This window comes from Simochromis diagramma, unplaced genomic scaffold (assembly GCF_900408965.1).
Source record: "Simochromis diagramma unplaced genomic scaffold, fSimDia1.1 OVJJ01000596.1, whole genome shotgun sequence".
Lineage (NCBI taxonomy): Eukaryota > Metazoa > Chordata > Actinopteri > Cichliformes > Cichlidae > Simochromis > Simochromis diagramma.
Genome location: NW_024387245.1, coordinates 23143304 through 23168677, shown reverse-complemented (window position 1 = coordinate 23168677; position 25374 = coordinate 23143304). Strand labels below are relative to the sequence as shown.

The 25374-nt window shown below is 39.1% G+C and overlaps 1 protein-coding gene across 1 annotated transcript in view; it reads left to right on the top strand.

The window, feature by feature from the left end:
- The first annotated feature begins 1557 nt into the window (after positions 1-1557).
- onecut2 (one cut homeobox 2) overlaps positions 1558-25374 on the top strand; it is a 37071-nt gene continuing 13254 nt past the window's right edge. Inside the window, exon 1 of the mRNA XM_040053382.1 lies at positions 1558-3202. Coding sequence (XP_039909316.1) covers positions 1981-3202 — 1222 coding nt within the window. The 5' untranslated portion in view covers positions 1558-1980. The remainder of the gene's footprint in view (positions 3203-25374) is intronic.

Below are 25374 nucleotides of genomic sequence, written 5' to 3'. Positions count from 1 at the left end.
GGAAATGTTTCTTAGCTGTTATGCTCACACTCAGAAATCCATATAATGATTTTACACCACATTTATGTTAGCACTTGTAATTTTGGCAAACTATGGAGCAAGCTTTCTGTATTATTTTCAACACCTCTTTATTTATTTATTTTTTAAAAAAAACTCTTTCCTTTCCTTATTTCTAGTTTATTCAGTCATGTGTATTAAATTATTTATATGTCTAATGTAAAGCCCTATATGACATAAATAATTAAACAGATTTGTTTAGAAGGAACAATTAAATCTTGTAAAGCCTTATATTTCAAACTTTGGTTGGAATAGGTCTCACTATATTCTGGTTGTGTCACCAGTAGATCAGGCTGTCAGTTAAGTTAACAATAAAAATTTAATTTGAATATGAAGGACTTCTTCATGGTGGTGTCTTTAAAACTGGACAAGATGTGCCACTGAAGGCCGTGTAACATGACAGAAAGCCCCAGAACAGACAGACTCCTTCCCAATGTCAATAATGACCTTTAAGCCTTGCACTGCACAAGTACAGCACAGTCTTTACCATTTCAGAATTAATTTATCACAGTTTGTGGGAGTAATATACAGACAGACAATACTGCAATACCATAAATTCAGGAGGAGACATGTCATACATGTTCTTGGTGACATCATTAAAATATATTTAAAAATATTAGATAAGAAAACAAGATAAATATATTCTTTATGCCAGAAGCTGGGAAAAAGCAAATAACGGTACAGCAGCCAAAACACGAAAGAAAATCTATAATTAAAAAAAAAAGCTTAAATGAAGCAGGATATGACAAAACCAAAAATCTGAAGAAGGTAAATAAATGACATGCAAAGCAAAAAAGTTTATTTATTATAATAAGAGCTCAATAAGTAGTTATGAGATTAAAGAAAATAAGACAGTTGGTTAAAAAAATTCTAATTTGGCTCCATAAAGTAAAATGGCTCAACAAATTTAATCAAATATCATGTAAACAGCTTAATATAGTAAAGTAAGGAGCTTAACGAGTAAAAATCAAAATAAAATATCTCAATAGGCCATGCAAAAAGATTAGTGTAATTCAATAACATTTAAACATTTAAAGTAAAATGCTATAAATTATCATTTAAAAAGAACTAAAGCTAAATAGAGTAAAACAGCTCATTAAATACAATTAAATATTATATAAAGAACTGAATATATAATATTAAGAAGCCCACTAGCGCGATCATTTTAAAACAATTATATGATATACAGCAAAATGCTATGTAAAAGCTGAGTATCACAACGTAAGAAGATCAAAACGTGGAAATCAGACTAAAATACAGTAAAATGTGGTGTACAAAGTTCATTGAGTAAAATATCTCAATAACTTTAATAAAAGAAAATAAATAAATAGATAATTAAAATAAGCACAGAAAATGGCAGGGGACTGGTCTTTATTTTTTAATCAAAAATGTTAAACTAGTACATAAAAATATGTATGAAGTCTTCTTTAGACCGAAATCATAACAGCGGTGATCCCGCCCACAGCTGCAATCATTAACGCTGATTGGCCTGTCTTTCAGCCAACCACGCCCCCACAGTCCTCTCCGTCCCTCTAATTGATCTCTTCCACCGTCAGTCACCCCGTATACGAGTTCGCCTCTCCCCCCTCCGCCTCCTCACCCAGCAGGTTGGGTTGAGAGGTCGGCTAGGGGACCGTGGACAGCTCCCGTCTGAGGAGCAGAGCAACACAGGAGGAGGAGAGGGCTGGATATGGGGGAGCCACCGCACAGGCCCGTATGATCGAGATAAAACACTTTTTACAAAGAGAGCGAGCTGGAGAGGCCTTAAGGAGGACCGGGGGGGAAACACACCGAGGGAGTGGAGGAAACACGGGGACACGGCTACTGACCCATCCCGGCGCATCACGGGAGAAGCGGCGAGAGAAAGGAGGAGAAGAAGGAGAGATAATTCTGCTCGACCTGATGGACTGAGAGGACAGATGAATGAAGACTGCCTACACTAACGCCTATAGATGCCTGGCCAAGGACCTGGACGCTTACGCCATGAACACGGACATGACAATGGACGGCATCGGCAGCCTGCATGGCGGGGTGGCGGTGAGCTCCGTGGCCCCTGATGCGGAGCTGATGAGCGGCCACAGCCCGCACCACGGCCGCGGAGGCTCGTCGGGACCCGGAGCGGCGGCTGCGGCTGCGGCGGCGTCCACCCTGCGGATACACCAGGACCTGGCTGCCGCCGCCGCCGCGTCCTCCCGCTCGGCCATGGTGTCCGGCATGGCCACGATACTTGACGGCAGCGGGGAGTACCGGCCGGAGCTGTCCCTGCCGCTGCACCACGCCATGAGCGTTCCCTGCGACACCTCCTCTCCCGGGATGGGGATGAGCGGCACCTACACCACGCTCACCCCGCTGCAGCCGCTGCCCCCCATCTCCACCGTGTCCGACAAGTTCCACCACCACCATCACCACCACCACCACCACCAGCGGCTCTCCGGGAACGTGAGCGGGAGCTTCACCCTGATGCGCGACGAGCGGGGACTGCCGGGGATGAACAACATTTACAGCCCCTACCACAAGGACCACATGTCCGGGATGGGTCAGAACCTCTCCCCGGTGCTGGGCAACGGCCTTGGCTCCATCCACAACACCCAACAGGGTCTCCACAATTACGGAACCACGACGCATGGGAGCCACGACAAGATGCTGAACTTCGACCACACAGCCTCTATGCTGGCCAGAGGGGACCACCACCACCAGCACCGAGGCCTCGGCGCTCCGGCTGGCGGGATGATGCCGCACCTGAACGGAATGCACCACCCGGGACACCCGGTCGTTTCCTCGGCGGGCCACCACCCCCACTCTCACCCCCACCTCCAGTCTCCATCCCACGGGCCCGTGTTGGCTTCCACCCGGGAAAGAACGCCCTCCTCCTCGGGGACGCAGGGGGGGAACAGCTCGGGACAGCTGGAAGAAATCAACACTAAGGAGGTTGCGCAGAGGATCACGGCGGAGCTCAAGAGGTACAGCATCCCCCAGGCCATCTTCGCCCAGAGGGTGCTGTGCCGCTCCCAGGGGACCCTGTCGGACCTGCTGAGGAACCCCAAACCCTGGAGTAAACTAAAGTCAGGCCGGGAGACCTTCAGGAGGATGTGGAAGTGGCTGCAGGAGCCCGAGTTTCAGAGAATGTCCGCGCTCAGACTGGCAGGTAAGAGAGGAAAACAACCTGAGCTGCTCTGCTGCTGCTTTGCTTTGCTTTGTTTTTGTGCCACAGCGAGAAGAAAAAGGAGAAATCCTCCACATTAAAACAAAATATCCTCAAATGATTCCTCAGCATTTATCACTAGCTGACTTTTAATCTTCTTGCTGGCTTTATTTTGGTTGGTTTCTCTCTCTTTCTCACTCCTCGTGGCTCCTCACGCGCCACTCCAATTTAGGTGAATGGGATTTATTTAGACTCACCGGTGTTATGATTACCATTATTGATCAATAACACAAAAGGATCGATGGGAAATGACAAGGTCATGGGATTTCCCTCCAACAATCCTCCTCTTTCAGTTTCCAGTCCCTCCATGGCAGCGAGGAAAACGCTGCACTAACACAAAAAATCTACTAGTTATTCTGCTTTAAATAACACCCAGATTAATAATAAATATGTTTAAAATTCCAAGAAAATAAAACAACAATAAAACCTGCTAAACATCGCACAATATTTTTGGTATAATTTGTGGTTGTTAATGTGCATCCGCGGGTGTAAATATATATTCTCAGGGTTGAATATTCTTATAATGCTGGTGTTTTTACTGTCATTAGCTCCTTAAATGCTTATTGCATTGCGATTGCATTAGCATTTGGGTGGAGAAGTGTGATGGGGGCGTTCAGGAGGATCTGTTTTTGATTGTGTGGAGCTTGAAGCGATCAGAAAGCTGTGACATAAACACACGAAGGTCTGCAGAATCGGTGGGTCTGGTGCCCCCTCTAGTGAGGAACCTGTTCCCTGACCCAGCCTCTATTGTCTGCAGGAGCAGCACTAAAACGGGCCAGTTCCCCCTTTTTAAAGGTCAGGTCATGGAAAGGCTTGCATTTAATTTCACACCAAGATGTGATAAACGTTTAATGTTTCTATTGGGATTTGGTCATCTATTTATCACAACAGAGATATTTTCTTTGAATATGTAGTAATTTTAGAGTCTTAAATTATATCAAAGGTTCTTTATTTTCATGTTAAAATGTAAAGCGCAGCACAAGTGACAGCAGTATTTGTATTTACGTGGTTTAGAATACGACTTTAAACTACCCACTGCACGTCCACATCTTAATGCCTGCATACTTCATAGCTTGCTTGCTGGGAGTAAATTATAGCTCCACATCATTTCAGCTTTTTTATGAAACTTTTTTGATAGTGTCTCCCACGATACGAATATGCCTTTATATTGTTTTTACATGCAAAAACAGAAAAAACAAAGACAGGCCAGTTTATTTAAATCACATTAAAAATGATTTTTTTCATGTTAATCTGAAAAAAAAATGTGTTTTTCATTAGGGCTGCATTTTTTTTTTTGCTATAAACTGCATGATTTATGCACTGTGAGTGATTCAAAATTACTTTTTTTTTGCACAGTCATTCACACATATGACTTTTTGCTGTTTTTATATAAGTTAAACAAGATCCCATATTGTTAAAATTGTGTCTTTACTTTCATTATGTCCCATTAAAAGCACAAATGATGAGTGTTTATATTTATCTGGTTTACTTTAAATCATTAAAATTATTCTCTTTTTGTTTGTTTTAAAAATATATGCCAGGGTTTCTTGTGGCTTCAAAACTCATTTTGAAGTTTTAAATATGCAGATAAGTACAAATGCTTCGCATATACATAAAGGCAAAAAGTGTGTGTTACCTCACCTGATAGAAATCTTTGTATTTTCCTCTTATTTCTGACCATTGTTAAACAAACATGAATTCAAACTTCAGTAAATTATGCCCTGTTAAAAACACAGATTAAAAATGTTTTTCTTTAATCATAAAACTGCTGATTTTCCTTTGGAAGGAAAGCCAAAACTCTGTGCCGAGATATTTTAGGTGCAGGAAATGTGCCTTCACATTGTTTTTATGTATGCAAAATTATAACTATTCAAAAGCTGAGAAAACACAAAGACAATCCAAAATATTACAAATTATTACATTTACACTAAGCATACTTTATCATCATGGTGTCCTGGCTTAAGCGAAACGGTAGTTACCTGATGTGTGAAGTTTGTAATTATTTCATATTTAAGCTATAACCTGCATATTTTCAGTGGTGCATTCACCCCTGTTGTGTTAAACCTGTAAGCTTAATTTATATATGTAGTGTCAGTGCCTCACTCTGTGTAAATATGCTTTTACATTGTTTTTATTTATGCAAAATTCCAAAGAAAACACAAATAAACATGAGATTAAAAAGTAAGAAAGAAGAGGAAATAAGAATGAAATGGATGTAAAAACTGTGTGGCAGCCCCAACAAGGATATTATTATTATTATTATTATTAGTAGTAGTAGTAGTAGTAGTAGTAGTAGTAGTAGTATTTTCACTGTACTGCTTAGGTAAACCATTAAACATCAACTTTTTATGTTTCAAGTTTAAATAATAAATAGTTTTCAAAATGCATCAATTTGTATTTTAATTCGTTTTTTTAATAAAAAAAAAAAACCCCATATACCTTGTTTTTAAATTTGGGAGGCACGTGGCTTTCACTTTCAAATAAAAAGAGTGACATGTGGAGCAGCAAAGTGACAGATTTGTGAAACATTCAGTCGCAGCTACTTTGGTAGGATTTCTGACGAGTAGACTTTGTAGAGTCTGGGATACTTGGGAATATTATAATCTTTAAAAGCTTAAAAAAGATTCTCAGGAACAATGTCTGCCTGTATTTTGCTATCCACTGAAATCCACTTCAGTTTTATTGGTTGACTCAAGTTAATTAATCCCAGCTGCCTTCATAGGAGAAACAATCGGCACCGAATTAGTCTAAATAAAGAAATCTGGTAAATGCTCTGTTTTAGGGGATCACTATCTTTTTCATTTTAATTATGCTCTTGATTTCAGTAGCTCTAAACAAACAAAAGTACATACAAGATACCAGAGAACAAATGCAGATTTACTTGGAAGTAGTATTAAATTAAAATCTTTGTATTAAAATGATCATTATAAGGAATTCTTACCTTTTGTATTTTATTTTTTATTCATCATTTCCGTAAATAATCACTGTAAATTGAAAATGTTCATTATAAAAGTAATAAAAACTATAACGTTTTGATAAGTTGCACATTTACATGCTTCATTATGAGTTTGTAAAATCTCCCACACAGACTAATGAACCCTCTAAAACCTGCATGATTATAAGCGCATACAGTGACACTAAGATGATAGCATACAGCATTCAAATAATCATTTTATACATTTCTTTAAGTCACAGATAAATACATTAAATCGTTTTCACCGGCTTAATGTGTTTATAGATTACTACATTTTTAAATGTTATATCTAGCTGCTTTTATAGAGTCAGTGTAATATCCAACAATAAGTCTTCAGCATGGCTGTTTTATGGGTTTTCTTTTGTTTATATACATTTCCAGGACTTTCCATGAATATAGGATATTGATATTGGATTTTGTGGGTGAAATTAAGTAAATTGAAATTGATCCCTTTCACTCCTGGATATGTGCATTTGTCATGTGTGTGCATCTCTTCAGTTTTTCATTCATTTATTTATTTTTTCCTTTTTAATAAACTCTATTTATCCAAAAGTATAATAGATATGGTCTAATCTAATAAAATATGTTTGTTATCATACAGCGTATATGTCTTTCAATTTATATCATTACAGCTTTCTTATAATACTCATATTATCATAATATTTTAATTAGGTTTAATTATTGTTGCTGTAATGAGATAAGAGATAAAAAAAAACAAACACTTTATGTCAAGAAAAAAATCTACCAAATAAGAACACAAATCAAAATAAATGAGGCAAAATATACAAATGATGAATGATTGGGTCAAATTTGAAATTAAAAATGTATTTATTCATCTATACAATGCAGTCATATAACAAAATATTATTAAAAGATTTATCCAAATAACAAAAACAATTGCACTTGAGAAATTCAAATGAGTACGCAGTTAATTAAAACAAACAGCTTGTTTATTAGTAATATGTCAATGTAAAGGTGTTCCTACATTTTTCCTAAAACTATATATCTTCTGTTGTTTTTCCTACTAATAATAACATCGTAACAGCATTTTATGAACTTATGTCCTCTCTTATTTTATCGCTGTGATAACCCTTTTTATACCTTGTGAATGTCAGTGTTTTTGCAGGGTTTTTATTAAGAGTTTAAGAAGATTTTATCTTATTCTTAAACCTTCAGATCTGCCGTGGTTTCATCTGACACATCTTATGATGTACTTTGTAATATGATGCAACCAGTTCAGTATCCTTCTGAGTTTTGCAGAGACAGAAAAGGTCTTGACTATAACAATGCGTGACATCAGCCCAACATGGAGCGCTGATTCTTTAACATTCGATTGGAAATCAGTATTTAAGCAGGCTGGATTTGTCTGTAGATTGCTGATGTGGATGAGATTATCTCTGCAGGATTTGACTGTAATTTCATTAGGGGTTCTTTGATTTTCGATGCTGGTATTTGACGATACAGGTTAATAGAAAATGACAGGAGAGAGTGGGTGAAGGTTGGAGCTGGAAGAGAGCAGGGGAGTGTTCATGTGATCTGTGCTCCCCTGTGTGTTGTAAAATGTCACAGGACAGCCTCACAGTTATACCTCTGTCTGAGTGAGCTGCACTCATCTGCTTTCCCTAGGATTAAACTGCATATCTCACACTCTCGGTCTTTTTTAACTTCAAATCTTTGCAAAGCCTGCAGTTTATTATACCAATGCTAAAGATTCTTCTTATTTAATTCTAAACATTGAGAAATATAATATAATCCTTTTTTTTATTTAGGTGGTTAACTAAGTGTACAATGTCTGATTTATAGAGTAAAAGGTAATTAAGTTTTCTGTTTATTAGTGTCTTTGTTGTCTAAAGCAGTTGTCAAAAGCTACACTGGGATTCATGTAATTTAAATGGCTGTATAATGAGAAACCTATGATAACATACTGTCATTTATCTAAACAACTGTAGTATGTGTAAGATACTGCACAACCTTTTACGCAGTATATTACCATAAAGAGTGTGGGAAAATATACAGATACTGCTGTTATTCTTCTCTACTGTAAATCAGTTTAAAGTAGGAAACTGTAGTACATTAGAACTGATGACATAATAGTACTGTAAAAGTAAAAGTGGAAAAGTGTTTTTTTCTCTCTCTTTTGCTAAGCCAGTAGTTTCCTCCTCTGGCAATAGGCTTACTATAAATATTATGTAATAGCTATGAAGCTGGTTCACAGAATAAAATGTACGAGACAACAACAAAGGCTATAAAATTCTTTTGGCCTCAGCCCACACTGGACTTTCACTCAGGAAACTGGGGTTTGTGGCTCATCCAGCGCCATCATTTTTTAAATTGCTGTTATCTATTGACCTTGTTTTGTTTCCAGCTCCTGTTTTGTTTCTTACATTTCTTGTGCACACAAAAGCAATGGTAGTTTTACACAAAGTCTAAACATCATGGTTTGACTTGGCTGCGACGTCTGCTCTTTGGGCTAAGCTAGGCTATAGAAAAGCGCTCTCCGTATAATGTAAATCAGCTTTGGAGATGTTACATGTTGATGCCTTGATTTTAAATATTAATTCTGTTTGATTCTTGATGTGTAATTGGCATCCTGTGGTTTCTCAGAGAATGGGTCAATATTTTGTTTCTTTATTTGAGTGTTTGCCAGATGTTGCTCTTTTGCTCTTTCCATTGTTCTCTCTCGCCTCTACGGTGATTTTAAAATTACCGCAGAAACAGGGAGGTGCAATCCTTAGATCAGCAACGCTACAAGGAACCAATAGAGGTGGGGTCAAAGGTCAGAGCTGCAACACTCAGACAATAGATGGAGCAAATATTCCCTTGACCCTGAGATGAGCAGAGAGGAGAGGGAGGAGCAGCATGCACGGGGAAAAGAAAAGAATTGAGAGCTTGGAGACAGGTTTATCTGGTAGCTAAATTCTCCATCATAATGGTCTTTACAGTCACAGCAATGAAGGACAATAATAATTATGTGGTTATTTTAAGCATATATTTCAATTTCTTTACTCTCCCTATCATCTCAGACTCTGTCTAGAAATGTCTTAGTAATGCCTTTGTCCGTAAATTCTGAATATGATCCATATTATATTTCTGGGGAAAAAATATGCAGGTCGGAACAAACTGTAGGAAAACTACAGAAGGAAGTTGATACACTTTCATCTCATTCAGTCCACTTATTTGCTTATTTTTTGTATTTATTTCTCGACAATAAACCATCAGCTAAACTTTGGAAACTAAAGTTTTCAGTAATAAATGAGGGTTGAATGCTTTTCAGTCTATAAACATATTTTTGTTCAGGGTCTTTTGCAGGAAATCATTGTGAGACTGTGGGCATGGAAAAACAAAGCATTATCATTTTTTTCTAATTTTAAAAAGCATGTCCCAACCACTAGTCTTGGCAGCTGGGGCTCTGTCCGCCAGGGTCTCCGTGTCTGGCCGCCACCCGGCACTCAGTTGTAGGAGGAGTTCGGAGAGGCCAGTAGGAGAGACTTTTGGACTGCCTCGAAGAGATTCTGACAAACCATCAAGCAACTTCCCTACATCTTAAAATAGAGGAAGCAGAATCTGGGGATGAAGGGGATGAGTCGTCCATCACCAGGGGTGAGGTCACTGAGGCAGTCAAACAACTCCTTGTTGGAAGGGCCATGGGAGTGGATGAGGTTCATCCTCAATGTTGCGTGGAGATAAGGTGGGGTACCTCTGGATTGGAAGACCGCGGTGTTGGTTCCCCATCTTTAAGAAGGGGAACCAGACGGTGTGCTCCAGGAAGATCACACTCTTCAGTCTCCTGGGGAAAGTGTATGCCAGGGTCTTGTAAAGGAGTCCGTCCGTTAGTTGAACCTCGGATACAGGAGGAACAATGCGGTTTCTTGGGTGAATCTGAGTTTGCCCAGCCAGTCTACATGTGTTTTGTGGACTTCTGTCCCTCTGAGTGTTCGGTGGGAGGTGCTTCGGGAGGGAGTATAGAGTGTCTGGCCCATTGCCTCAAGCCATTTGATCCTTATACAACCGCTGCAAGAGCCTGGTCCGCATAGCCAGCAATAAGTCGGGCTCATTCCCGGGGGGGTTGGACTCCACCAGGGCTGCCTTTTTTCACCGATTCTGTTCATAATTTTTATGGACAGAATTTCTAGGCATAGCCAAGTAGTGGATGGCTTCCACTTGGGCGGTCTCGCTGCTTTTCAGAGATGATGTGGTTCTCTTGTCTTCATCAGGTGGTGGCCTCCAGCTTGCACTGGAGTGGTTTGTGAAGTGAGGGGGAATGAAAATCAGCACCTCCAAGTCTGAGGGCGAGGTCCTCAGTCGGAAAAGAGCGGATTACCTAGTCTGTGTCACGGATGAGTTAGTGCCCCAAGTGGAGGTGTTTAAGTATCCCTGGCCCTGGATAAGTGGAAGAAAATGGATGGATAGATGGATGGATATAGAAAGCAGAATTTCAGTAATGCTGTATATATATATTTGATGTTAGATAAGTATTACATGCTGCATAGAAGTAGGTAGAGAAATTCAAATGATGACGGTTAATGTTCAGCACATACACTTAGGTCAGTTTGGAAAAGTCGGTGACAAGGAAGTCAATGATACAGACTTCACAGATCCAGTGCCCACAAAGTTTTTCCTTGTGCTATGTCTGTGGATACATTTGCACTGGAAAGCTCTAAGTACTTGTCCCTAATCACTAATGTGATGAGGAAGAGAATAACCAGTAGCGTGAATCAGCCTACAATTCTGCAAATGTGAACCCAACTCAGTGATCATACGCTTGTCCCGCATTGCAAATTATTGGAGAAAGTTTTTTCAGAACCTAGTGTGAAGAAATTTTTTTGCCAAAATGTAAACATTTTAAGTCCAGCAAACATGAATAACTCTCTGTACGTATCACTCTTATTGTTCCGAGTTTGTCTATAATTTTTAGCTTTGCGTTTTGTGTGATCTGTCTTTGTATTATTTACCTTACAGTAATAAGTGCCTTGAACTGTTTGTGATTTGCCACTATATAAATAAAATTCAAATGAATTGAAAATTGAATTGATTGCACTATTAAAGCTTTCTTCACACACAATGAAAGGAACTGAGATACTGAGCTGTAAATGGGCTTCGGATGGGTTTCTGTGTACAGCAGGCGAGAGCTATGGTCTGGTGTTGGCTGTGGTTCAGGATGTAGAGTGGCTCAATAACCAATAGAAATAGAAATAGAAAGAGCCTAGTTTCTCTGGCCTGCATTTTGAAGTGTTCTTCTGTAAGATACTGAAACCCCAAATTCCTCCCAGTGTCCGGTAGGATAAGTGCCAGAATAAGTGACTGTGGCTTTGTGTAAAGAATTTTGAGTGGTCAAAAACATTAGACAAAATAATAAAGGCAGTGAGTTTGCTGTTTTGGACTAAGATTAAGTATTCTTGAGACACTTAAGTAGCTTTCAGCACTGATGCTGATGCATCAGTGCATGTATGAATCATTGTACGTCACAATTTCTCCTTACTTTTTCAAAATAATATTAACTAAAATTCTAACCATTGTTACACTGACATGACTGTCAGTGTAACAATGTAACTGGACGCCCCAGTTCCTGTACTTGTACATTTTCATATAAGAAAACAGTTCCTGCCTTTAAAGAGGTCTGTGTGGGTTGGATTAAAGGCAAAGAGTCTGTGCATTTCCCTGTTCTCAGTCATGTAATAAACAAGTATTTATTTCACGCTGGTGTAAATTGAACCCACAACCCACAAAAAAATATTTAAAAATCACAGATTTGGATTTTTGGGTGGTGACAAAAATCGTTATATTCACGAAAAACCCTTAGCAGGTTTTGTTTCAATTGGTGGATGGAAAGTCAACCACCAGGACCTTTTTTGGTTGGAATAATAAATAAATCTTAATAACCAAGTCATGTGTTCCTATTAACCTCTGTCTCCACTTGAAAAGTAATTGTCAGGACAGATGAAACAGTCACTTTTGTCTGGCAGAACAAAAAAAAGGCAATTTCCTACATTTTAGAGCCTTTGGATTTGCTCTTCATCAGATGTGCTAGTATCTTTGTGTCCACATACTATAAAGGCAAGTACATTTTGCAACGGCAGTTTAAAGAGAAGTCACATACAAATCCTAATTCTGAAATTTAAAGAAACAATATAAACTTGCACACTCACAATATATTAAAAGAAAACAAATGTGCTTGTTTAAATATTTTACTTTGTTTCTTTCGACACCTCCTCCTCATCCTCTCCCTCATTTTGAATCTGTTTCTTTCACCATTTTCTCGTCCCCTGGACCTCTTTCTCGCTCCATCCTCTTCTCTCTCTTTTGGGGGTGGAGGTATTATGTGATTGTCAGGGGAATTGAACACAAGAGCAGAGGCAGCAGCGGCCCGATGAATTATTGATGGGAATCTCAGCGTGACCCGCCTCGGTCTGCTCACTTCACTTCTTCTTCACCTCACAGCCGGGTTAACCAGGCAAAATGGAGGGAGGGAGGAAGAGGGAGAGAGGGAGAGAGGAAGAGAGGAGGAGGAGGAGTCCATTGTTTGGATGGAGGACAGAGTCCGCCCGTGACTGCGACTGAATTATGGATGACAGGAAAATGATGGGCAAATTGGTGTGGAATCAACGAACCGCTATTCACATGGTTTATTCAGAGTAATGTGCATGTAATGATACAACAATGATCCCTCTTTTCTCCTTTTACATACCACAAATTCAACATGTATTCATATTGCATCTCTTTTGCACTGTGAAGTTGTTTCCTATGGAGTTTTTCACATTAAAAGCATCTCAGAAAACAGGAAATTAGGTAGAAAGGGAAACTAATTTCTAGATAGCACAGTCTATTTATCAATAGGATACAGTCATTGTTGGCTTGGTTGTTTTAGCGGAAAATAAAATACAGAATATGATCACCAGGGATTACCTTAATGTTTCCAGAAGAGAATGAATCCACTCAGAGTCAAATTGTGCTGAAAATCTGAGTGACTGAACCTAAATATTTTCCATTTTATGCATCCTGCTGCAAGCAGACAAGGTGCATTATTAATGAGTCGGACTCTGCTTTATGACACAGATTACCAGCAGTTACTGTCTGTGTGTGTGTGTGTGTGTGTGTGTGTCTGTGTGCGTTGTCTTACAATTTCAGACTGTGGGAATACAGCTTGTGTCCGTTTTCGGGGTTTTTGTTCTGACCTCCTGCATATTCACAGACTGCCATCGATCTGTAATAATGGATTTCAGGCTGCTAAGAGGAGACTTGTGATGTTTGTTTGTGTGTCGGTGGGAGAAGCTTTGACAGATGCTGTTATCTCTGTCTCATGCTGTCGATAGCAGTTTTCGGTGGCTGGAAAGTGAGACGTGACAAAGTCTGTCTTCAGGTTTTGGGAAGTGAATGCAGACTTCTGTGTCTCCAGCAGGTCTGATGGGTCTTTCCGTAATAGATGGCTGTACCTTCTGGGTCTGAAAAGTGAAGTCCATGCAGATGTGTCTTAAACCTACATTTGTTTTAATGGCCAACTCTTCTGGTTTTGAAGAAGATTGTGGAAAAACCCTCAGCTCCTCTATGAGCTGAGCAAACACTGTCCTGATGAGGGTATGGGTTCAGTCACTGGTTTATAGATGTACTGAGTACAACTTGTTACTTATTGATTACTGTGTAACTGACAAGCTGCTAGCCTTCGAGCAATCCCTTGATTTCTTAGTCTTATCGCTCATCACGTTTGGCTTCAAAACATCAAGTTGGTGATGGCAAAAACCACGAGATTGAGGTTTCACAACAGCTACATCAAACTCTTATATATGGTCGATGATGATTCTGAAGACTACAAGACTGAAAATATATACATTTTCAGGTTGTGAAGGTAGAAAGAAGGAGCTCTTTATCTCTACGACACAAAAAGCTGGTGATGACATTATGCTGATAATGCACACTATTTTCATGGTGGGCAGTGTAGATGCTGTGTTTTGGATGAAGCAGTCTAAATCAATGCTTAATAGATCCTCTTACTGTAGGCTCTTTATGTTACAATGTAAAGCACCTTGAGGTGACTGTTGTTGTGATTTAAGGCTATAAAACTAAAACTAAATTGAATTAAATTGATTCATATCAGTTGATTCTCTTTATGCACAGAGTTGACAAATCTCATGTAAGGCATGATATCTAAGATGCTTTAAGCCACCTGGCTGCTGTTGCTCTACATCTGCAAGCCACTTTACAACCCACCTTCACTTGAGCTCCTCCTTTTTGTGTCTAAACCAACCTGGTCCCATGTCAGAGATATCCAAAAGGTGATCTTTGAATTTGGTGTCTTAATACACCAACTGCAGCGACATTCAATGCCGAGGCCAAACACTAACTGTGCTTGTAAGTGTGACAAAGTCTGCATATGTTGGTCACTCCTGATTTTCAATGTTTTTTTGGTTGTGCCTGTGCATTTTTGTAATAATTAGCTTGCTTTTGTGTCTAAAATTACGAAAACTCACAACTCGTTTGTATGTTTTGTAAGGTTCAGATAATCAAAAAATTATGACTCTAGAGGCTCTGGCTGCACTATATTCATTTAGCAGAGCACCGATCTCCTTTTACAGACTCTTTCCAACCTTCACCGTTCCCAATAAGAATATCAGAAGAGTGGTGTAGAGATTTTTCGTTAAGACTGTCCACACCAATTATGGTGCACTGGTGTTGCTGGGGCAGTAGAAGCATTGCTGGGGCTGCTTGAGTGGCTCGGGTTCAGGGGAGAAAATGATCCTGTCGCCTCTTTATTAGGACGGTCAAATCAAATGTGACACCTGGACCATGAACTCACTGAGGCCGAGTGCTCAGAGAATGCACAGTGGACAGTCGGAGCTGCAGCAAGGATGAGAAAACAATCCTGAATCATGCTCAAAAGGCCAAATTAGCTTTCTTTTCATAAAGATTAGCCTAGCTATGAAAATTTGCTATTTATCGGTGATAATATCTTATATTTCAGTATAGTTAAAAACTACTCTACTCTGACATTAGGTGCAATGAAATGTATTATTGAGATACATTATGGAAAAAGTAGTATGCAATGTCTTTGGCCCTATAGTATTAATTTATAGCATGCCAGTCTTAATTTCTTACCATTCATTTGGAAATTTGCCTCTTTCAACCTTAGGAATAAGACTTACTCCGTTAACAGGTCTGCTTTAAGCTCAAAAACCTCATAAAGAGCTCAGTAGTGTGTAATAGTATAGATCTGCTGTAGTCTGGGAGACACTAACTCGGGAACTAGCATGAGCGAACTCTGGCTTCTGCCAGTGGATTACAATTACAGGATTTTATTTGGTCCCCTCTGCAGGTTCTAAGCACCAACAGTTAAGTTAGCTTATCTATGCACTGTTCCAGTTACTTTGGTTTCCATATAAAAAAGCTTCACAACACTGTAAAATGAACAAAAAACAGTCAGACATTGCAGTTTAAAGCCATTTTTCCAGTTTAAATGATACCTGTCTACATAGGAAACATGTCACCCCCTGCATGTTTCCTACAGCTATATTTAAAAGAAGCCAATTAGTTATCTTCCAATTCATGTGGTAACCTAGAACCTATTTCAAGAGAATAATAATAATAATAGTAAATCTATTAAATCTATCATGAAGTATGTTTTCATGGCCAAAGGTCCTCATCATGGATATTTCTGGAATAATGGAAAGGCTACAGTTAAAAGGAGGTCAATATTTTAGTGACTGGTATGTAAAAGCCTGCAATTTGGTCGTGATGTGTAAAGACAATGCAGTAGATTCCATTAATCCTTGAAGTTACAATTAAACAAAATGTTTATACACGTATAATTGGGAATGAACTGCTTCCAGTAACAGACTAAAAATATGGGAAACATCTAATGATTGTGACACGTAGAACAGCATTTGTGATTAATTTCAACTATTTTTGTCCTTGTTGGCTGCTGTTGGATTTATTTTTTAACCACATTATATATCTCAAGGGGTTTTTCAGGAGATTGCAGAATGTGTTTGCTGACGTTATCCAATCAATAGTGAGGCCCCGCAGCAGTTTAGGTCAGAAGTAGACTGGAGGAGGTGCAGGATGTGAGGCCTTATTTGGTTTGTGCTATTTTAGTGGTTGTTAGGATTCATTTATTGATCCACACATGAAGCAGCACCTTTGAATAGACCGATCCCATTGATGACATTTTCTGTTACTTTACTGTAGTTATCTTTGTGGGGTTTGTATGTTTTCTTCCTAATTTTCTTTTTCTCTTTGTTTCCTCCATCCTGTTCACCCTTCCTCCCTCAGCTTCATTAGTATTGGTGTCACTGCCTGGCTGAAATAAGTCTGTCCAGAGGCGTAATGAGCAATGACAGGCAGGACAAACCTGTCAGGCTGCAGGCAGGGTTTACTGTGAAAACACAGTGTTTAAGGAAAAAAGGAACATAAACGCACAACAAAAACCTTTAGATGTCTATTTTATTATCACCTAACTCAGTCATTCCCTTACTCCAGACTGCATTTGGAAATCTGAAAATTTATCTTTAATAACAACTGTGATCATCACATGAGCCTGAGGTGAAGTGTTTCCCTCTTTGTGTTTTCATTGCTTCACATTGATCTTCTGGTGATTTGCTCGTTCTCTATTAACAATTTTACTTTCATACTCTGGTAGCCACTGAGCCCTTTTCTTTATTATTATTATGCAGTTTTAAATTGTACATGCTTTACTTTGCCAAGAAAAAACACAGCATCAAAATATGTATAGATAATTTATCGATTATTTGCTGAATAGAATTAATTATAATTATTATAATTTAACTTGAATTTCTTGGTAATGGTTTCTATGCTTAATGTTTATATCATGATAAGAAGAAGTAGAAGAAGAATCCTGGTGCACAAGAACATCTGATGACAGGCTGATTAATTTAGCTTAGAGTAAAAACATTAATTTATTACAGGAAAAACTGTGTCAGTGTGTAAATATGGATTTTTTTAAACACTAAAATAGGCATGAGACACAGGACTATTAAGCTTAAATTCAGATTTTTAATATCTTTCAGTTTTTAAATAGTCACAGTTTGAAACATTTTCAACTCATTTTACTTCCACCCACTTACTGCTCAAGCACAATTTATACATCAGAATGCACCAAACTCATTTTAAAGTTTTCATTTTTCTTGTCAGTCTGTGACATTTCAGTTTGCTGCTTCAGCTGACAGTTATGCAAATGTGCTGATGTGTATCTATAACCGATCAATGCTCTGATGGTCAGATACTGAGATCGGACACAAACAAGGAAGCTGAGGCACATTCTTGTTTGTTGTCCTTCCTGCTCCAGCCTCTGCTCATGCTGTTGTTTTCTCCTCTGCTGTTTTCCTCTGAAATGTGTGTGTGTGTTGTTGTGTGTAAAGCAGCTGCAGTTCGGGCTTGGCCATGTGCGTGGATGGATGACGTGGATCGATGGCTGTAATCCCGAGCAGATTAAAAGAGCATTAATACTGGCAACGATAACGTAAACGGTGTGGACCGAGATCTCCATTGATCTGCAGGAACCTGATCCAGACCGGTTCCTGGAAGAGATGGGGGAGGGGGTTGTAGGCCGAGAGAGCTGACAGCATACAATAGAGAGAGAGAGAGAGAGAGAGAGAGAGAGAGAGAGAGAGAGAGAGAGAGGCTGTATCTGAATGTCTCCTGCTGCAAAACAATAACAACAACCTGGACACTTTAATGTGCAATAGTAGACGCAGCAAACTACTTATGTGAAAGTCATACATGCAGCTCAGCAAGGAGCCTTCTGGAGCCAATGGCTCACTACATAACAATCACAATAAGAATCTGAATCACAGTACAGGAATTACTTTATTTGTGTGCTGGTTCGTGCTGGAGAATGTGGCTAAAATGGTTTTGCACTTGGTTTAGCTGAAACCAGTTTCTTTTTCTGGTGTTTGGAGACATTTACATTGACTGTTTTCTTTAGTCTTCTGTGAATATTTGATATGAGAACAGCATGTTTCACTTTCATTGCTTTAGTGACATTCACTGACTTTGGACCAAATATTGATATGAGTATATATTGTTTCGATTTCCCTTGCAATATGTTATTGATACACTGAAGCCAAATATATTAATATCTCTGTACGTAAGGATGTAGCTGCTCTAAACCGATTGCCTCACCAGTTAGACTCACCAGTGACATTAGTTTTTGGTTTCAAGGTTGTGTTTTAGTAAATGCTTTCCCTGTTTAATGCTCCACATGGACTGTTTACCTTCATGCATCCAGAGCCTGTTTGAATGTCAGTACTCTTCTACATGTTCATGTGCAGGAAATTTGCTATTGAAATTCCACATGGCGGCACTTATAACATGAATAAAGGGAAAGCAAATGAAATATGTGACAGGAAGAAACTCACAGGGGGGAAATGTGACAATTAAAACAGTGAGCTAGTCAGTTTTACTGACATATTTTTGGTTTTTGCCTCTTTTTGGCCAGATTAGTCAATGAATATTCTAGAGATGGGCCCAGGGGTCCACCCCACTTGGAGGACTGTTTTAGGTCAAATTTTAGATCTTAATATTTTTATTACATAACAGTATGATTTATTAGGGAGAATGGAGTAGTTCCCCTTGTGGAAGGAGGAAAAGGAAGAGAGGACCAGACTTGCATTAAACAACGTTATAATCAGCATCATAACATATGAAAAGCATTTTCCAGTCAATATCAGCTACTTTAAGGCTGAAAATGCATTTTGATGTTTACTTGTATCATAGAATCGCTGTGACATGATACGGGTGTTATTGTAGGCAACATATCATGATACAATATGAAAGCTGTTGTCCATATTCCCACCTATGGGAGCATGCTAGGGATGTTTAGCGAAAAAATGCTCCTACAGCTGGTATTGACTGGCATAATAAACAAGTGTAGAGTTGTCACTCTGATAAAACACCAGTTGTGAGGCACTGAGGGAATAGGGAATAACTGAGGTGTACACATGCAAAAGACAGAGAAACCAGGGAGTTTGATGGCCTATACCTGTGACCAAGCACATGGGAATTCCAAGTTCAGGGCAAGCAAAGAGGCAGTGCTTGCCCAGTGAAATCTAAAAATAGGCATCAGTTAAAACCAGCGAAGTGCAAGCAATTGTTCTGCTTATATTATATTATATTGGCTGTTTGCATTTTTTCTATAAATTACCAATGTCTTGTGGCCACAGTTCACTATTGTCTCTGGGCTTGATTCAAAACCATTGGACTCTGTCATTTTCAAAACACTACTTTTATTTTTAAATATTTAAACCCCCTTTTAGATATTGAGAGTTAACAATGTCATACAGTACTCAAGTCTTATATATTTCAGCTGTGATTTTTATTGTTATATTAATATTTTAATACACTTTAAAAGAGAGAGAGATGTGATCCTCACTAGCAGCCACTCTGGTTTTATTTTATGTTATATGCTTGTCTTTATGCAAAGGTCACTGCACATCAATAGCATAAAATTATCTAGTCTTTTGGAAATAATGGATTTCAATGGAATCAGGTTTTACATTTAAAGTTCAAACATTTAACTCTTTTTTCCCCTTTAAAAAAAAAACTCCCTATATTTTAAGTTGTTTTTTGTGGAAAACTGTTAGCAACAATAGTTTTATTTTTGTATTTAAAGCCACGTAGACTACCATTCTACCAGTTTAATACACCAGTGAAAAATGTTGTGTTGTTTAGGAGATGATTTTTGCAGTATTGATTCTCATCTCATAACCATTTGCAAACCACTATGCTTGTCTTGATAGCACAGCTTTTACATTAGAAATTGCACAGCGTGTGGTACAGTAATCACTTTGCACGTCAAAAACAAGGACATAAACACAGAAAAAATATATAGATAACGTGTATATAATTGTACATACACACACGCGCAGGCAAGACAGTTTTCATGATCACAGAAAATAAGCACAAGCAGTTGAACAGGGCAGTAACAGAGCAAAACACAAGAGTACCTGTTTGCAAAGCGTTATTGGGAAATGAGACACAGGTGGGAACAATTACTCACCTTAACTGTTCAGGAAATAAAGATGAGGATTTAAAAACCACAATTCAACACAGGAGAAAACCTGTGAAAAGGGAAAACTACAGACATTTAAAAATAAACATGGGCCATGACTGCCTAATTTCTCTTTGTTCTAATGTATGCATGAAGCCAAATTTCCTCTTTTGTTGAATCTTGTTCTTTTCTACTTCATGGTTTCTTCTTGCAGTAATGGCCTTTTCTTTATCTCACCTACAGAGCTTGTACTTTTTGTTTTGCTGACCTTTTATTCTTATCATTTGTGGTGACAAAGTCCAAATCAAAGCCAAATTTACAGAGAAAAGAAAGCCAGTGTTGAAGGTCAGATTGTTCTTATTTTTCTTCTGTGCTCACCTCCGCTCAGTTTGGTGGTAAAAGCATTAAAAGCACCCAGATTGATGTGTATCAGACAGATGGGTTTGAAGGGAATCCTCCTCTATTTGATTGGGCCACATAACTGGATTCATTTAGCTGAATCTGTCTGTTATTGGATTATGTTTCATATTGGATGGATGGGATCCAATTGTAGATATTACAACCTTTAATGGAGACAGGTTTAGCAGGAGAGAGCGGGCAGGAGCTTGTCAGAGAAAAAAGCCAAAGATAAACACGGGAAATAAAGGTACAAATAAGTAAGGAAGCAGATTACTGATTGATTTGATTTGGTTAATAAATATTAAACTTTTTGATCAAGATTAAGCCATATTAGATCAGATATTTAAATCTAAATACAATTTTAAAAATACATTTTCAGACTAAACGTAAGTGAGCTGCTTTGCATCTCTCAAAGCAGGAAACCTGATCAACTCAAATCGCTCGCCACTGATCGTTTGGAGACAAACACAGCGGTGAGCGGTTTGCCAGGATGTACGTTTATAGTTGACCAACCTTCTTTTGATCAATCAGCGATTACAATACAATCTATTGATCAGAGACTATTATCTTTCTGCTTGTGTTTGCTCTCTGTTGGACCGTTGTGCTGTGAGACAGAACGGCGATGACTTCAGGCCTCCAAAAAACATTGCTGATAAGAAAGAGGTACTGAGAGATCAGTTAACTCATCACCTATTACTGTGTGTGTGTGTGTGTGTGTGTAATGTCCAAATAGAGCTTCCCTCTGACTTATCCTCAGTGTCAATATTCAGCAGGTTAAAGGTTAGTGGGTGTTTTCTCTCAACATTTTCATTCTTTCTCTTGGAAGGATTTTTAATGTAATTTTTTTCTTGCTCTTATTAACTTTTATTTACTTTGTTATATTTAAACCCTTTGAATGCATGGGTTTTTAATCATTTATACAGGGATATAATTTATTATGTGTGTATTGTAAATCTTGGTAGAAAAAAGCGAATGTCCTTGGTTTATGTTGTTTTTAACTTTGGATGAATGTGAGTTTTGCCACTACAATTCTCATAATATTTGATGTAAACGGGAAGGATGCTAACATGGAGTCATTGGTTTAAAATTGCCTGGTTTCTTAGCGTTACAAGGAACCTATTAATAAAGATGCTATGCTATGTTAGGTCCGTGAATATGAGGATCTAACATAGTAACAGGATTATTGGTTTTATTTTTATGGCTGGTCTGAGTGAATCCACAATGTATAAAATATTGTTCAGGATATAAGAGAACAATTTGTCAAACAGATCAGAACCTGAAGACTTAACAGCAGTGATATCAGGTTGTACATTTTAGGCAGTTTGAGCCGAATCGTGTACACACCGGAGGTCTAGCAATAGTTCATCTGTGCTTTATTATCGATCTCTTAGGTGTCGGTATTCACCAATATTTTCTCCCTTGGTCTGTGTTAAGTTCTCTGTGGATAATGGCCAGTGTCTGAGTCAGCAGATAAAGATGTAGTTCACATGCGCCTTATTATCCCTCCTTGGTTCTGGATATTTATATTGCGTTCAGCCTTTGTCAGGTTGTCCTCTGTAGTCCCTTCAGTCTCCCTTTTTCTGATAGACTTTCTATATTTTTTCTTTTTTCGTACTATATTTTTCCTCTTTATAGTATTTTTTTGCATCCTCCTGCCTCATAGAGCTGTGAGGCTCTGCAGTTGGGTTCACCCTGTTCATTGCAAACATACCAAGTGATTGGAAACGTATCTATAAAAACACAGATTTGTAATGTACTCAGACGATAGTCATCATGTTTATTTAAGCATGAATTTGAACAAAGTTTCTTTAGCTCCTGCACGGACGGAACTAGAGAGGACGGGAAGCAAGTGAATGAGAGAAAATGAAAAATTAGAGAAGAAGGCACAAAGCAAGACAGAGGGTGAGTGATGAAGGTGGATGACATCAAACTCCTCTGAGGCCATTTCCTCATCAGCTCAATGACATCACTGAGTCACCAGTTTCTGTGATTGGTCAGCCCGTTTGTCCTGGTAAACAAGTAGAGATACATTAATGTGTGTGTGTGTGTTTATGTGTGTGCGGGCGGGCGGGCAGAGAGACCTTTGTCCGGTGATGTCACCACAGACTGTGTGGACATACAGATTACACACTGATAAACCATCTTTGCACACACACTGATTCAGTGATTACGTACTCTGAATACTCTTTCTCTCTCTCTCTCTCAGACTCTCTTTGTTCCTCGGTACATCACTCATGAAACAGATCAGTCTGTACATGTGGAAACCCTTCTGACACACCAAGACTGAACACGGATGGAATAATTAACTTTAAAGAACTTGATCATATCACAGGCCAAAGTAAAGCCTCAGTAAAGTAAAGCCTGAACCCAATGCATTACATCCTGTGGCATAATTTCATGCTGTTTTGTCTGATGATGCTTGCGTCTCCAGGTGGTTTGCAGGCTTGTTAGAACACTGTAGTATTTGGAGATTAACAGTTTCATAAACACAGCCGAGTCTTAGGATTCACTTCAGGCATTTCAGTATAATGAGACTGGTTCAACTGCATCAGCAGGAAGAGTACGGGCAGCTGACAATAATTATAGGAGGTCCTCCTATTCTGATTTATAGCTTCTTTGGGATTAATGTTTCTCTGAGTTTTGGGCTTTGGGTCACAACATAAGCAATGTGGGAACCCATCGCCTGTCATACAGGGAGTGCAGAATTATTAGGCAAGTTGTATTTTTGAGGAATAATTTTATTATTGAACAACAACCATGTTCTCAATGAACCCAAAAAACTCATTAATATCAAAGCTGAATGTTTTTGGAAGTAGTTTTTAGTTTGTTTTTAGTTTTAGCTATTTTAGGGGGATATCTGTGTGTGCAGGTGACTATTACTGTGCATAATTATTAGGCAACTTAACAAAAACAAATATATACCCATTACAATTATTTATTTTTACCAGTGAAACCAATATAACATCTCCACATTCACAAATATACATTTCTGACATTCAAAAACAAAACAAAAACAAATCAGCGACCAATATAGCCACCTTTCTTTGCAAGGACACTCAAAAGCCTGCCATCCATGGATTCTGTCAGTGTTTTGATCTGTTCACCATCAACATTGCGTGCAGCAGCAACCACAGCCTCCCAGACACTGTTCAGAGAGGTGTACTGTTTTCCCTCCTTGTAAATCTCACATTTGATGATGGACCACAGGTTCTCAATGGGGTTCAGATCAGGTGAACAAGGAGGCCATGTCATTAGTTTTTCTTCTTTTATACCCTTTCTTGCCAGCCACGCTGTGGAGTACTTGGATGCGTGTGATGGAGCATTGTCCTGCATGAAAATCATGTTTTTCTTGAAGGATGCAGACTTCTTCCTGTACCACTGCTTGAAGAAGGTGTCTTCCAGAAACTGGCAGTAGGACTGGGAGTTGAGCTTGACTCCATCCTCAACCCGAAAAGGCCCCACAAGCTCATCTTTGATGATACCAGCCCAAACCAGTACTCCACCTCCACCTTGCTGGCGTCTGAGTCGGACTGGAGCTCTCTGCCCTTTACCAATCCAGCCACGGGCCCATCCATCTGGCCCATCAAGACTCACTCTCATTTCATCAGTCCATAAAACCTTAGAAAAACCAGTCTTGAGATATTTCTTGGCCCAGTCTTGACGTTTCAGCTTGTGTGTCTTGTTCAGTGGTGGTCGTCTTTCAGCCTTTCTTACCTTGGCCATGTCTCTGAGTATTGCACACCTTGTGCTTTTGGGCACTCCAGTGATGTTGCAGCTCTGAAATATGGCCAAACTGGTGGCAAGTGGCATCTTGGCAGCTGCACGCTTGACTTTTCTCAGTTCATGGGCAAGTTATTTTGCTCCTTGGTTTTTCCACACGCTTCTTGCGACCCTGTTGACTATTTTGAATGAAACGCTTGATTGTTCGATGATCACGCTTCAGAAGCTTTGCAATTTTGAGACTGCTGCATCCCTCTGCAAGATATCTCACTATTTTTGACTTTTCTGAGCCTGTCAAGTCCTTCTTTTGACCCATTTTGCCAAAGGAAAGGACGTTGCCTAATAATTATGCACACCTGATATAGGGTGTTGATGTCATTAGACCATTACAGAGATGCACATCACCTAATATGCTTAATTGGTAGTAGGCTTTCGAGCCTATACAGCTTGGAGTAAGACAACATGCATGAAGAGGATGATGTGGACAAAATACTCATTTGCCTAATAATTCTGCACTCCCTGTATGATGAATTAGCCTCTGTGGGTGATAGCCAGTGTTTCAGCTAAAAGGCACACAGGCAGCAGATATACAGATAACACATCTCCCAGCCAAGATTTCCTGTTGTGTTTCCCAGTTATTTCTTACAGTCCATATATGAAGGCAAATGCTTTTTGTAAAAAGCTAAGGAGTTGTCAGGTGATTGCATTTTGGCTATGGCATTTCTTTTTTTATTTGCCAAAAGCGATTGGTCAGGGAAACCTGTTCCTTGTCAACATGTTCTGTGTATTTTAGACAGACACATCTACATCTCGGAGTTTGCATGTTCTCCCCGTGTTTGCGTGGGTTCTCTCCGGGTACTCCGGCTTCCTCCCACCGTCCAAAGACATGCAGCTTGTGGGGATAGGTTAATTGATTAATCCAAATTGTCACTAGGTGTGAATGTGCAAGTGAATGTGAGTGTGAATGGTTGTCTGTCCCTGTGTGTTAGCCCTGCGACAGACTGGCGACCTGTCCAGGGTGTACCC